This window comes from Neodiprion lecontei, chromosome 6 (genome assembly GCF_021901455.1).
Source record: "Neodiprion lecontei isolate iyNeoLeco1 chromosome 6, iyNeoLeco1.1, whole genome shotgun sequence".
Classification (NCBI taxonomy): Eukaryota; Metazoa; Arthropoda; class Insecta; order Hymenoptera; family Diprionidae; genus Neodiprion; species Neodiprion lecontei.
In genome coordinates this window covers 11,769,045-11,783,140 of record NC_060265.1, presented here as the reverse complement: position 1 = coordinate 11,783,140, position 14,096 = coordinate 11,769,045, and the positions used below count along the sequence as shown (strand labels likewise).

General features: G+C 34.6%; 1 protein-coding gene across 15 annotated transcripts in view; it reads right to left on the bottom strand.

Annotated features, from left to right (window-relative positions):
• The window catches only part of LOC107218589 (ephrin type-A receptor 4), a 166,356-nt gene that overhangs the window by 16,724 nt on the left and 135,536 nt on the right, over nt 1-14,096 (bottom strand). For 3 of the 15 annotated variants that reach the window (XM_046742744.1, XM_046742758.1, XM_046742748.1), the window contains exons 8-15: nt 11,923-12,111; nt 9,894-10,005; nt 8,875-8,945; nt 8,243-8,260; nt 7,609-7,671; nt 5,844-6,023; nt 2,557-3,026; nt 941-1,278 (exon numbers count right to left, since the gene is read on the bottom strand). In XM_046742744.1, coding sequence (XP_046598700.1) covers nt 941-1,278; nt 2,557-3,026; nt 5,844-6,023; nt 7,609-7,671; nt 8,243-8,260; nt 8,875-8,945; nt 9,894-10,005; nt 11,923-12,111 — 1,441 coding nt within the window. The remainder of the gene's footprint in view (nt 1-940; nt 1,279-2,556; nt 3,027-5,843; nt 6,024-7,608; nt 7,672-8,242; nt 8,261-8,874; nt 8,946-9,893; nt 10,006-11,922; nt 12,112-14,096) is intronic. The other 12 variants (XM_046742751.1, XM_046742754.1, XM_046742752.1 and 9 more) reach the window with 10 other exon arrangements.

Genomic DNA, 14,096 nt, shown 5'->3' with positions numbered 1-14,096 from the left:
CTCTGATGTAGTTTAAAATTTCAAATGTTCAAGTATTATTTCAGAGTTACAGATTTATAAATCCTTTGTATTTAGTTAAATTATAATTTTGAGGACATTTTACTGATCCTTGAGATAAAAATAAAAAAATAACAGAGTTTCAAAATACCATATTTAAAATAGAAAAACAAGTAAATACGACCTAAAATATTGCTAAGCTGCAATAACGTGAAGATGTGGAATTCAAACTAAATTTGGAAGAAAAATACGAAATGAAGCAAATGTATAACTGAAAAATGACCAGCAGTAATGAACATAATAATGCTAACAGTGATAATAATTTATGGGTAAAAAACATGTCAGAGCACGTTTTATTTATACAGTGATCGGTGCCTTCATGACGTTGGGCACAAATTTTCCACCAATTTCCAGTAATGCCAATCAGGTGTTGTCAAATCATTCAATCGACACTTACGATAATAATAATAATCATAATAACAATAACAATAATGATATTCAACTGATGAACGACAACATCAAAGCACAATAAAACAGCAAAAATAGAGCAGATCGTGAGTTCGGTTTCGATAAAAAAAAAAAAACAATGTCGAGAAAATTAATTTATGGATACGAAAAACTCACGGCATGCGGCATGATGTATATTATTTCATAATATGTATTATACACATGTTAAATGATCAGCGATTACATTAGAAGCTAAGCTTGTTCAATTAGTCAGATTAATACAAGAATAATATTAATAATTATAATAATAGTAACGATAATATAGTAACGGTGTCAACGATAATGAGAATAATAATAAGAATAGTAATAATTAGATTGCCAAAGAACATGACGCCCCGGCAATTAATTATATCCACACAAATATTATAACTGTGTGTATATATATATATATATGTGTATATATATATATAAATGAATGAAGTAAGCAGATTCTTACCTGTTCTGGGCAATTTTTCGAAGGGTGTCTGGACTCCGTATGAGTTTATCGAGGGTCTGGGTGAGGTTGGCGAACGTAGGCCGGTGGGTGCGTTCTTTTTGCCAGCAGTCGAGCATCAGCTGATAAATGGCTTCGGGACAATCCATTGGGGCTGGCAGTCTGTAGCCCTTTTCGATTGACTTAATTACATCCTGATTCGACCAATTCCAGTACGGTCGCTCTCCATAGGACATTACTTCCCAGCAAACTATACCCATGCTCCAAACATCGGAGGCGCTTGTAAATTTTCTAAATGCAATCGCCTCTGGCGCTGTCCATCGGACAGGGATTTTACCGCCCTGAAAAAATATTAGCAAATCCATTTATAGAACCTATTCTTCCTGGGAGGCACACTTGCCAGAGACTTAATTATATTCGACATGGTTCTTCACGCTTTTGGGACATTACAAACCATGCTACATGGTGAAAATCTAGAAGCCGAACAGTTGTTACTCATCATTACTCCCCGACTTTGATCTGAGCTGCTACAGAAAAAATGTAAAAAAAAAAACACATATTTTCGGTCATATTTCGGTTATACGGTTTTTCGTTACTAGACTGTCAACTTGAAAGAACAATGGAGCATTTTGTTTTCAGGAACTTTGTACGACTGGATTCGCATATGTCATCAAAATTAGTTTTGTGCCGAATGAACTGTACAAGTCAAATATTACTGACCATTGATAGTACAATTTTGTCTTGTTGCCGAAAAATTAATCCAATATCGAAAGGCTTGGTAAAAAACGTACAATTGATATTTTCTATGATAATCAGAAAATTCGACACTGAGATTTGATAAAAGTGTGTGACAAGAATGAAGTCAATTGAATAAACAGATTTATTTTACCTCGTTGTTTTGGAATTTTGAAATCAGTAATGACTCATAAGTACTATCATTTGGCAATGTGACTTTTGTATCTATAAGAAAACCAATGTCAGACTCAGAATTCTTTGATTGAACAAATAATCAATTTGAATCTCCAAATTTCATTTAAACCATGGACTTGACCGTGATCCAAAACAATCTCACATTGTGCATGTTTGTCAGTTTCATGGTTGAAAAGACTAATCATGTTGTTCCATTGTTTTGTGAGGACGTAACGAAACAAAACTCGTCGCGCGTGCAATTGTTTGATCTAGATTGATGCATTCCGGAAGCTTTACAGCTGAGTAATCTTGAACGCTCTTTTGATATTAACCCTCAGCGGCCACATGGGGTAACTCATTACCCCACCCTGAAAAACCTAATTTTACAAGACATATGGGTGTTTTAAGACTTCTGACCGATTGTTTCATGTTTGTCGAAGAGTTCTTCAACATTTCTAATGATTTTTGTCACACCTGTCTACTACCAGCAGATGTCGTAAACTTGGATCAATTTCAAAGGTTTTAGACCTCTAATTTCACTTTATCTGAGCCTGGGTTAACTGGTTACCCCGTGTGGCCGCTAAGGGTTAATTAATATCCGTGACGCGTGTAGAATAGCTATTTTTCAAACGGAGCATATCAAATGGGTGACCATCCCATGATTTTGCAGGAATGCGTCATAATAATGTGTAAAGACACGATGAACTCACCCTAGTCGTGTAAGCACCTTCGGTGGCACTTTCGATTTCACGACTCAATCCGAAGTCTGCGATTTTGCAAACGAGAGCCGCGTTGACGAGTACGTTCCTAGCTGCAAGGTCTCGATGGACGTAATTCATTTCTGCAAGATACTGCATGCCGCTCGCAATGCCGCGAAGCATACCGACTAGCTGAAGAACTTGAAACTTTCCGTCGTTCGCCCTCAGGAATGTATCTAGACTTCCGTTTTCCATGAATTCAGTGATTATCATAACTGGATTACTCTTCGTGACTACACCCTGGAGGAATATCACATTTGGATGCTCGAACTGTCCCATTATCGAAGCTTCTGTCAGGAAATCATTTCTCGCTTTGTCCGCCGATCCTGGCTTAAGCGTCTTTATGGCTACGTCAATCTCCGATCGACCGTCGGGCGGCAATTTCAACTTGCCTCGGCAAACGTCTCCGAATTCTCCCCCACCTTGACAAGCGAAAATCATTAAATTGCGAATGCTAATTATCTGAACAAACTGGAAAAATACAATATCTAGGTCTAACAAAACAAAATGTAATATTGAATTATTAAGGACGATCAGTGAGACATGAGTTTACTCTAGAGACGATTCAGCATTCACATATCTGTCTTTTAAACAATTATCTATTGACGGATTTTCAAACATTTAGGTCATTTTTCAACCGACTAGCGTGAAAGCCTTGAATACCTAGCAAACAAAAGTACGATTTGGAAGAACCAAAATTCAATACTTCCGAAACAACCACGAATATTTAAACTAATCGAAGTAATCAAACAAAATATTCTTTTTCAATTTCAAACGTTGCATGCTAGGTCGTCGTGGCCTGCGGGAGACTATTTTCTGTTCAAATTATACGAAATCTCATTAAAATCGTTCTTTGTAATCGTTTTACCCTACACGAGTAAATGATTATAGTGTACTACAGATTTCAACAATGTACTGCGAAGTTCAGAATATTTCGTAAGAATAAAGTATCGTCTTACAACGAGTGAGTAGTAAACAATATTGCGGATTTTATTCTGACCCGAATATTTCCGCGTCTTGTGCGCAACACTTCTTGAGCAAAGTAATGAAGACAGCGGAGAAGAAGGCAAGTCGTAAAGTACGTACAATAAACTCGTTTTAAAAACTCATTATAAAATAACCTGCAAACTTTTATATACCTATTGGTATTTGTTACATAAAAACTTCACCAACTTGAGTACCAAGACACGACAAAAGTTGGAGTGGAAAAGGGGAAGTGAGGTTAAAATAAATATTAACTTTGTATAAACTATAAGCCTGTAGGCTAGCATGCTACAGACGGGTTTTTTGTATCGTACATTATTCGTTATATTGTTGGAAATATTTTTCACAAGCTTCAAAGTTTTAATTTCCAAATAAACACATGTTTATATTTGTGACGTAATAATATAAAGGCCATAGGGGGATAAGCAGGGTAAAAATGCCTTTTGTGAATATCTTAATGATATTCCATGCATACGTAGGTACTATAGAAATTTCAGACTTTTATCTAATTGTAAGTGAGTTTTAGGAAAAAATTAAAATGAGTAAAAATTGGAAAATAACTTTTTTTACAGAATTGAATGGACTGATTTGTTTGAAAATTAATTATGTTATAAAGGCTATTGAGAGCTTTCATAGACACCATGGACCAATTTTTAGCTTAATAAATTCATGATCATAAAAATCATTTTCTCTTAATTTTTCAATTTTTACTATGATACCTTACGAGCAAAATTATGAATATATCATTTCTGCATTTTTCATAAGTTCTGTAATGATTCAGATTTTTTTCAAAATTTACGTAACGGTACGCCACAGTTAAAAAAAAAATAAAAACCATTTGTCTTCCCGAAAAACCGAGTTTCCCAACAAGTTCTAATCAAATTACTGCAAATTATATTCTTATTATTATATAAATAATACACTTGAATAAGAGGTAATAAACAAAAAAAATGTCTACCCACAACAAAATATGATCCTCGTTAAAAATTAATAGCAATATGATTTTTCTTATAATAGTTTTCGTCATTTATTTTGAAACAAATGGCGCATTAAAATGGGTATTTCGTAATATAGCTTATAGATGGCACTTCGAAAATCACTAAAAATCTCTAAGCTTCATAATTTTGAGATTATTGTATTTTATATCAAAATATTAAGTTTTCAATTTGTGACCAATTCACAAAAAAATACAAAAGAGATTTTTATTGGTGATATCATATGTGGATTCTGTCGTATCTTAAAATATAAAAAAAGAAAAATTGATCAACAGAATAGTAATAAATGCGAAGGCGAACCACCAGAAAAACTTCTTGAAGAAGATTTAGAAAATCCGACTCAACCTTATCACAGTTATCTTTATTGCAGTCAAGTATTAAGCACGATGACGTAGAATACGTCAATGTTCCGATACAAAAAACTGTTTGTGGATAGAACATTTTTTTGTTTATTGACTCTAATTTAAATGATTTATTTCAGTGTATTATTTATATAATAATAAGAGTATAATTTGCAATAATTCGGTTAGAACTTATGGGGAAGTTCGGTTTTCCGAGAAGAGAAATGATTTTTATTTATTTATTTTTTCAACTATGGCGTATCGTTACGTAAATTTTGAAAAAAATGTAAATTATTACAGAACTTATAAAAAATGTAGAAATGATAGATTCCTAATTTTGCACTAAGGGTAACACAGTAAGAATTGAATAATTAAGAGAAATTAATATTCTTGATCATGAATTTATTAAGCTAACATTCGGTCCACGGTGTCTATGAAAGCTCTGAATCACCTTTATAGCATATTAAACTATTAAACAAATCGGTCCACACAATCCTGAAAAAAAATTATTCTCCATTCTAGACTTATTTTAATCTTTCTCAAAAACTGACTCAGATTAAAGTCTGAAAGTTTCAGGATCTTAATATTTCGATAGTGCCTAAGTGTCCCTAGAATATCATGAAAACATTCACAAAAGGCATTTTCACCCTGCTTGGTATCGTTCGCTAGGGCTGAGCGAAGAATTTGAATTTATGAAAAAAATCGAGTAACTCGAGAACTAGTATGTTAATTGAACTAATCTAATAATTCTGCGAACCATAGTTCGTACTATTCAAAGTATTCAAATGCTCGACTATTAGACTCGATTCAAACGCCTCTGATGTAAGTTAAACGTATTTTACTCTACTGAATAGCATGCGCCCAGAAATAACGCCGGTGGGTTTCTGTAAGGAAAATCTCATATTTGAATATAACTCACCAATTATAGCCTCAATGGTGATGTACCCGGCGTCAATTTCACGGGCGAATTCCCTGACAGCCTGATTCGGGTCCTCGTAGGTATGAGGATCGACGTAGCTCCGGGCCCCGCCACCACCCCCGGTACCGCCGCCGGCTGCCGTTGCAACTCCCACTGCAGGCGTGAACAGCGGGGTGGTCACTGTAACGTCACGAAAACAGAGTTCATTATATTAACAAATGGGCCGGTGAGAAAATTTTGACGCAATTTCGATTATCGCGCGAAATAATTACGTACGTGAGAAATAATTGTTAACCGATATTGTATACGTATGTTACACTCTTCCGTACAATACGAGTACAATGCCCACGTTTGTAAAAAATTAAATAAATTTCAAATGATCCCGAGGTAGAAATGATTTGCGAAAAAAAATAATTAAAAAAAAATAATAATTGCCGCGAATAACATTCTAAATATAATACAATAAATAGCAATAATAATAACTACAATAACAACTGCAGCCAAAAGCCAAACACCTTTGATTTTTTCCATTACGGCATATACGTTCGACCCAAATACAATTTGATATAGTTGAACACAAGGTTCATGTCGCTTCCAGAGTCAAAATATATGTATAAGATATGTACAGTCAATTCATGCCAACATAGTTAAACCTGGTTTCAAATAGGTACCCTTTTCTTACAACTCCGTATAATTTTTGCCGTTACAAATAGACATTATTTCCCTTTATGGTATCTTGCCAATTATTATTATCATTATTATTATTATTACTACTACTACTACTGTCATTATTATTATTATTATCATACTATCCAGTTTGCGATAGAAATGCATTTCATTACCCGATAATGATCTCCTGTTTCATGTAATACGTTTAAATGCAAATTCCAAATTTACATCAGTTGCATTTATTTTGCTAGTGAAATATTTCCGATTATTTGTATCGTCTGCTATTTTTTCCAACACAAAAAAGCTAATCTACAGATCGTACAAAATCGCAACGACGCGCGACGGCGGAGTTGTAACCGAAATAAATATTCATCTTGAAGAGTAAAACTAGGATACACATGTAGACACGTACGAGTAATCTTATAGATTCTATATTTTCGTTATAGATGAAATCACAGTTAAACTATTTTTATTTTCAGCCGACGTTTTGTTGGCTGTGAGAAAATTGTTTCGTAACTCGTAATTTTTGGACATTGTACCAAGTAGAGCCAGAATAAGATTACAAGTGCGTCAATGGCGGCCATATCGGTTTTGTTCTAGCAAATTATTGTCTCCGGTGGCCACATATTATACAATATTTTCTTCATAACTCGATCCAAGTTATACGGTATTTGACACCAAGCTATCTATACGAAATTGAGAATCGCGTTTATGTAACAGGGAAGAAAATCCTTTATTAATTCAATTTCGATTAATCATATTGTTTGATTCATTCGTATGTGTATACTTGTGTTGTGCCAAGATCTGTATAACGGCTTAACCGTACTTAATATATATGTATAGATAGAATACGAGTCATGCGTATGCTAATAATACAGAAAATTCTACAAAATTATAGTGTTCTACTAGGTGAATCGAGAGTAACTACATGTCTACAAGCGTAACGGATCGTTTCGATTAAACATGTATGTAACGTCTATCATCATAATTGAACCAAAGAATCAGTAGGTTGAAATTCGTTACCTCTAAAAAAAAAGAAAGAAGAAGTAAAAGAACCAGTGTCAATCATCCGATCTCAAATTTTGACTAAACTTACGCGAAGACTTGCTCTTGTTGGTGTGGGTTGTCACAATCGGTGAACTGTCCATTTTGCAGTGCACTGTGAACAACACAACAACCAACAAAAATTGACGAACGAAAAACAGTAAAAAAAAAAAAGTGTGTGAAAAGAATACATTTACATTGCATTTTTAAAAATTTTTTTATTTTAATTTTTTTTTTTCTAATAAGAGCGACATAAATGACGTGAATTTGTTACAGAATGAATCATGTTTAGATTTTGTGAGTAAAAATTGAAATATCATAGTATGTTTGAGGAAAAATGCGAATGTCTATGAGAAAATTAACTGTTCCGAAAGTGCAGGAATGAATGAATAAAAAAAAACGATAGAAAAAAACATCGATCCCAACAAACTTTCGCAAGGCAATAAATACATTATGATAATATATATGCATGATAGTAGGCGTAAGTTGCATGCGCGTGTGCATCATTAGTAATGAAAACAGAAACATTCAAGAATAGTTTGTGCAAAACAGGCGATGCGTAATAGAGTTGCATTATAGAAACGTTCCACACACATTTCATCACAAATATTTATATACGAAAAAACCGAATATAGACTTTCAAGAAAAGAAAATTTAAAAAAATTTATTTAGGTGTAGAGACTTACTGTAGGTCACAACTAGTCCTGGTGATTGTGTTTTGTTTCAAGGTTTTCAGGGTTTCAGAGCAGGTTCAAGTATTAGGGGGACACATGAAAAGAAAGAATCGAAGTATCTGGTTAGAAACGATATGGCCAAATTGGTGAATTTTGATGATCGATTGTGAAAAACAGATGATAATTGAAAACAGAAAAACGGTCCGTTAAAACATAATAAAATGAGCAAACAAATTACGAAAACCATAAAAACGCGTTAATAAAACATAAGATGTAAATAAATAAACCAGTTGTATACATATATATATTTATGGGTATAAATATACATAAATAATCAAAACAACGACTTGATGAAATCCTAATCGAAAATTTTGCCGATGATATGCAGAAGAATTTCAAATAATTTACTTTCCTGTTCTGCTTGGTACTATAAAGGGTATATTTTGTAAAGCGTGAGAGGGTGGGTGGGGGGGTTACGGGGTCCGGTACAACAACAGGGGGTATAATTGAATATTAGTCACAAGACATGACAGGGCGCAGTGAAACAGGTATGAAGATACAAGGGTAATAAATAATCAGCGTAAAAGTGATAATATTTAGATAATATGCTAAAAAAAGCTGAAATATTTTCGTGGATTACGTACCTTCTCCGTTTCTGTATTCGAGGGTGTCGCAATCGCTCGGCTGCTTTTTGTTACACTCATCAGAGGCCCTGCTGCAGCAAAATTGCACTGAATTAATTATTTTCCTGTGTAATATCGCTTAAATAATAAGTAACAGGGAATTCACAGGCCCTCAGGCGGTTGGGTACTTAAGTTCGTTTAAAAAAAAAATGCGATCCGCAGAGATCAATTACTTCCCGGGAGAGAGGATCCGGACGAGAAATTTGTACTCAGCGTTGATTCAGCTCGAACGAATTTAACCAGACTTAAACGTCTATTGATTTAATCAGAGAAGGGCTACCAATCCCGGTTACCCTTCCTCAATGCTACCGGTTTTCGGTAACGAGAACAATTTCATTCCCCCCTCTTTAATTAATCCAACTTTATACCGAGTGCAGCATATAATGCGGATATTTTAATGATGACTCGGTAATTGTGCGATATGGTATTCAACTCAGTTCTTACCGTAAGCCAGACATCAAACTAGTCTGAAAAGTACATTAATTGATCAAAGCGAATCAGAAGGAAGCCACGAATGCGAACGATGCGAAGAAAATTGAAAAACGTTCCAATGATAAAAATAAGCCGTGTCGTAGGTAATTTGAGAAAATGAATTCAGGTTATATTCAATTACTTTTGCAAAAATAGGATACAATTTTTAATAGTCATTATATATTAGCCGAGACGTTTTGTTTCGAGTAGTTGAGAGCTGCAGCGCAGGAGAAAAAGCAGAGATATCGTTACTAATTGTTTTCCAGTGAATTAATTCTTTAAGAGTAAATTTCGAAATTCGATACGAGTTCAACTAATATCGGGTGAAAATTTAAAAATTTACAAAATAGTAATTAGAAAGCGACGAAGTTTCTTGCTAATCCCCAGCAACGAACTTTAATTCCATTTGTTTCGAATCGTGCTGAAGTTTCTTCCATCTGTTCAACACGTCGCACACGTCACGCGCAATTACTAAGATAAAAGCGTGAAGAAATTTGATTGATGATTACCTTCGCAAGAACAGCACCGTCATAATGATAATGATGACGAGGAGAACGACGACGGCGACGATCGCGCCAGCGATGATCCTGACCTGCATGTTGTCGTCGTCACCGACGTAATCTGTGAAAAATAAGGGGCGTAAAGGAGTGACGAGGCAGAAAACTAGGCCGGGAACACCTCTCGGCATTAGCAAATCGCTTCAGAGTTCATGTATCCGGTATATCTCATCCCCGACGAAACTAACGCAAGTAGATGTTCTTCCCCCGTTTACCCAATGCCTATACGCTCCCCCTCGACCGACTCAAATAAATCACCCTGATTACCGTTTCTCAAGTTTAGAGACTCGTGAACGGAGACGTGAAATCGATTTTATTCCAAGCGGTAGATTGTTTCTGAAGAGTTATCACAATTCCAGCAAGTAGAGATATACGGTTTAATCAAAAGGGAAGTCGTAGAGGAGTTTGAGATAATCGTAATTTGTTCGGTGAATGGAGTTCTCTTAATTTCTATGTATTGTTCGTAACTTTAAAGCTTTATTTGTCGAATTATCAGCGAACAGTATTTTTTCTCAATCGTTTAAAATAATTCTCGGTTGATCAAATCGATCTTTAGAAATGTAATAATTGACCTTGAGAGTCTGTGGCAAAACTAGAGTTACAAAATTTCTCTGTGAAGACAAATTTCCATTCGCCGACCATAAAAAAAAATATTATCACCGAAATATCTGTACTTCTTTTATACACAAACATGACAACTGAATACTTGGCGTACGGCATGAAATAGGCTGATTGTACTTAGGTTCAATGATACGGTCAAGTACAGTATAGTTATGCGATCAACCGAGCGAAACGGCGAGCGAACGTTTTCGCATTCTTATAATTAAAGTCTGCGAGCCTATCTGGTTACACGGATTTCCGATTTATTATACATCGAGTATTCTGTAATACTTTGTGGTCAGCCGAAGAAAATTCCAACGAAAGTATAATGATAATACATTGTTACAGAATCGGAAAAATATTTCGGTGAAACTAATTAAATAAAAGACATTGTGAAATGTATTAAACGATTAAACGTCCAGCGATAAGGTATTTTTCAAGAAAATTTTACACCGGAATAATTTTTCTTCGTGTGTAGTTTGTAACTCGAAATTTATGGCACGTAATACTTATATAACATAGCCTATATGTTATACTATCCGTTCTAATCTAAATAGTGTCACGTTGAACGTTTCCGATGTATTTAATTGTTTCAATTTTATTGAGGATACCTATTTCCAAGTGTAACAGGAATTAGAAAAAAATAAATACAACTGTAAATCGATAACAATTGTTTTCGCGGAGTCAACTACCACCTAAATTTGAAACGACATAAATTTTTGGCTATACCGGTGTAAAGTTACAAAAAAACTATACTAGGCCGTAAAAATCATTGACAATAAAAGGAGTTTTACGCGTGACGCACCGTGTTTTCTTAATTATTCGGGGAAATTCTGGCGTGTATACGTACGGTAAGTTTTACGGAGATGAGCGAGGTATTGAATATAAACATTTCCACTAGACAACGTTCTTTAATAAATACAACTACCTATTGCAACACAGTATTTCGATGAGTTATTCCTAAGTAGGAAAACAGTTTTACATAGAAAAAAAAAATGAAATTATTTCAAAATACTTGGCTATGTTTGAAGGGTGCAAACATGGGATAACAAACTTGTTTTAGTAAAACTTTGCGTAAAAACAAAAATTAGGGCGTGACTGTGAATTTTTAAATTCCTGTGAAGACGATTGCTATTGTGATATCCGTATATGCAGAAAAATACTGCGACAATTTTTGAAATATTAAATTGAATAATAATTATGAATATTTAAAGTTAAACACGCTTTTCATTTTTCAAGAATGTATATATTTTGGTCTCGTTTCTATGTATACCATGATAATCGTGTGGATGCAACACAGCGAGAGAAATTATTCGTGTTGTAGGTATGATTTCATTAACATTATAGTTTAACAATAAATTTGAGCGTGATCGAAACTTACCGAGCCCCAGCGCGTGAGGTGTTTTTTTAAAGACAACCGGAGTGTATTCGCCCCATCCTCTGGTAGTCTTGGCTCGCACCTGAATCGCGTAATCCGTAGCCGGCTTCAGACCTTTGAACGTTGCCGCCAGATCCGAAGTTTGTACGATGGTGGCGTTTGTGGCTTCATCAAAACGTGGATAGCAACGTACTGCAAAATCGATTAATCGTATTTCTTGGGTAGGGGTTATTCCACACCAAATCGACAATTCTTTTCAAATACCCATAACTTTTTCAAAAATGGACTGAACGCCACGTTTTTTTTTTTTTTTTTTTTTAATTTTTTGTTTTCAGATGCAATTTTCAGAACAAGAATACAAAAAAAAAATTTCATAGTCAAGCTCTATGAAATTTTTCAGTTTTTGAGAAAAACCATCAATTTTTTAAAGTACGCCATTGTTAATTTTTTTTTCGACTAATTCGATAATTTTTTCCCAATTAATGGATTATGATCGATTATTATTCAAACTCGATTAATCGACCGACTAGATTATTTTTCGTCACAATCGGTTTTTGTTTTTTACTACCACGAACGACGCGATACAATATCAATTTATGCGACTCAAGTTTCAATTATGGGTGCGGGTCAAAACTCAGAAGGGTCAATATTTCGAATGGCCGATATATCGAAATTTCAAACATGTGAAAATAAAAGAACGAAAAATGAATTGTTCGGAAATCAAGATTATTTTATTTTCACATGTTTGAAATTTCGATATATCGGTCAGTCAAAATATTTACCCGTCCAAGCTTTGACCCTCAATCATCATAGATACATGTACATGCACACTGCTTGTTTGTTGATAAATGTTAAAAATATTTTATGTTAAGTTTATCTTAAATTTGGTTTGTCTTTATGTCGGTTCTGCTACCAGTATAAAGTATAAATATATCTGAATCCTGGTTACTAATAAATGCAATGTAATCCAACATAATGTTTATTCTATACCCTTAAATACGATTTTCAATGGTTCCAATCGTTACACCCTGCGTAATATCTGTAGATTTTTAAATTCTACATCTAGAATGTCGCAATTTTTTCGACGAATTCGGTAAAAAATATTTGTAATCATTTTCAAACCCCGAACTAAAGAAGTTGCAGATTCGTTTTCAATTGGACGTAATTTCAACAGCTGCTCAGCAATGTATTAAGAAATTTGTCTCTTCAGAGCACAGTTATAGAATATTTGTTTACATTTTATATTCTAACTTTTAATGAAAAGCCGCGTAAGACGGACAAGGCCGACGGCTGCTAAGCAATATTTGCTTTGTATTGGCACTTGCCTTGGGCTTCCGGGAAATCTTTTTCCAGTGCTTAATCATATTGAGAACTTTTCTGAAAGCTACTTATTTTTCATGTCGATCGCGGATAAATCTAACTTGAATTACTGAAGACGTTCATCATCGTCTGCTCATCGAGTAAGAAACACGGCGGATGGAATCGATACCTCGTCGTTTCAACAAGACAAATGCAGACAGCAAACGTTCATAATGGCCGATAAAATAACAATGGATTTACGAAGGGTGTTTCGCTTCATTTCATTTTTGCAATTTGTTGTATAGTGTACGGTATATATATTGTATATGTAAAAAAATTAATATCTCCGTTAAATTGTCACCTACAGTGTGGCGGAAACATTTAAAAAAAGACACAAACCAAAAGCTATTTGTGAGCTAATTCTTCATGTAACAAATCGCAGCTCCTCGGTAAATCGGTTTAGTGAACTTCCCAATGTGCATTATGGGACAATATTTATGCGCTGGAATAACATAGTGCGAGATACGATTTGTTTAACGGTATTACATCTTCAACGTGGTGATAAATCACTAGATGCGTCGTGGAGTTCAAGCCTGCGTAGAACGGTTGTGTTTAATAAAATCATCAACAGTAAGAAACAAAAAAAATAAAATACAAAAAATAAAAGAAAACTTATCGTACCGTTCTCGGAAGTGTCCATCAATTTAGACGGGTACGGAGAGTTAGAAAAGAATCGAGGATGCACGTACACGAATCTAATAAGTTTCCAGTCTCACCTTTGACTTCGTGATACTAGCTCTATCCTACGCATATTCGTGCAGCCCGATGTGATACCAAGCGAAAGGTGTTTGGTGTAATGTACGTATAGAAAGATACGA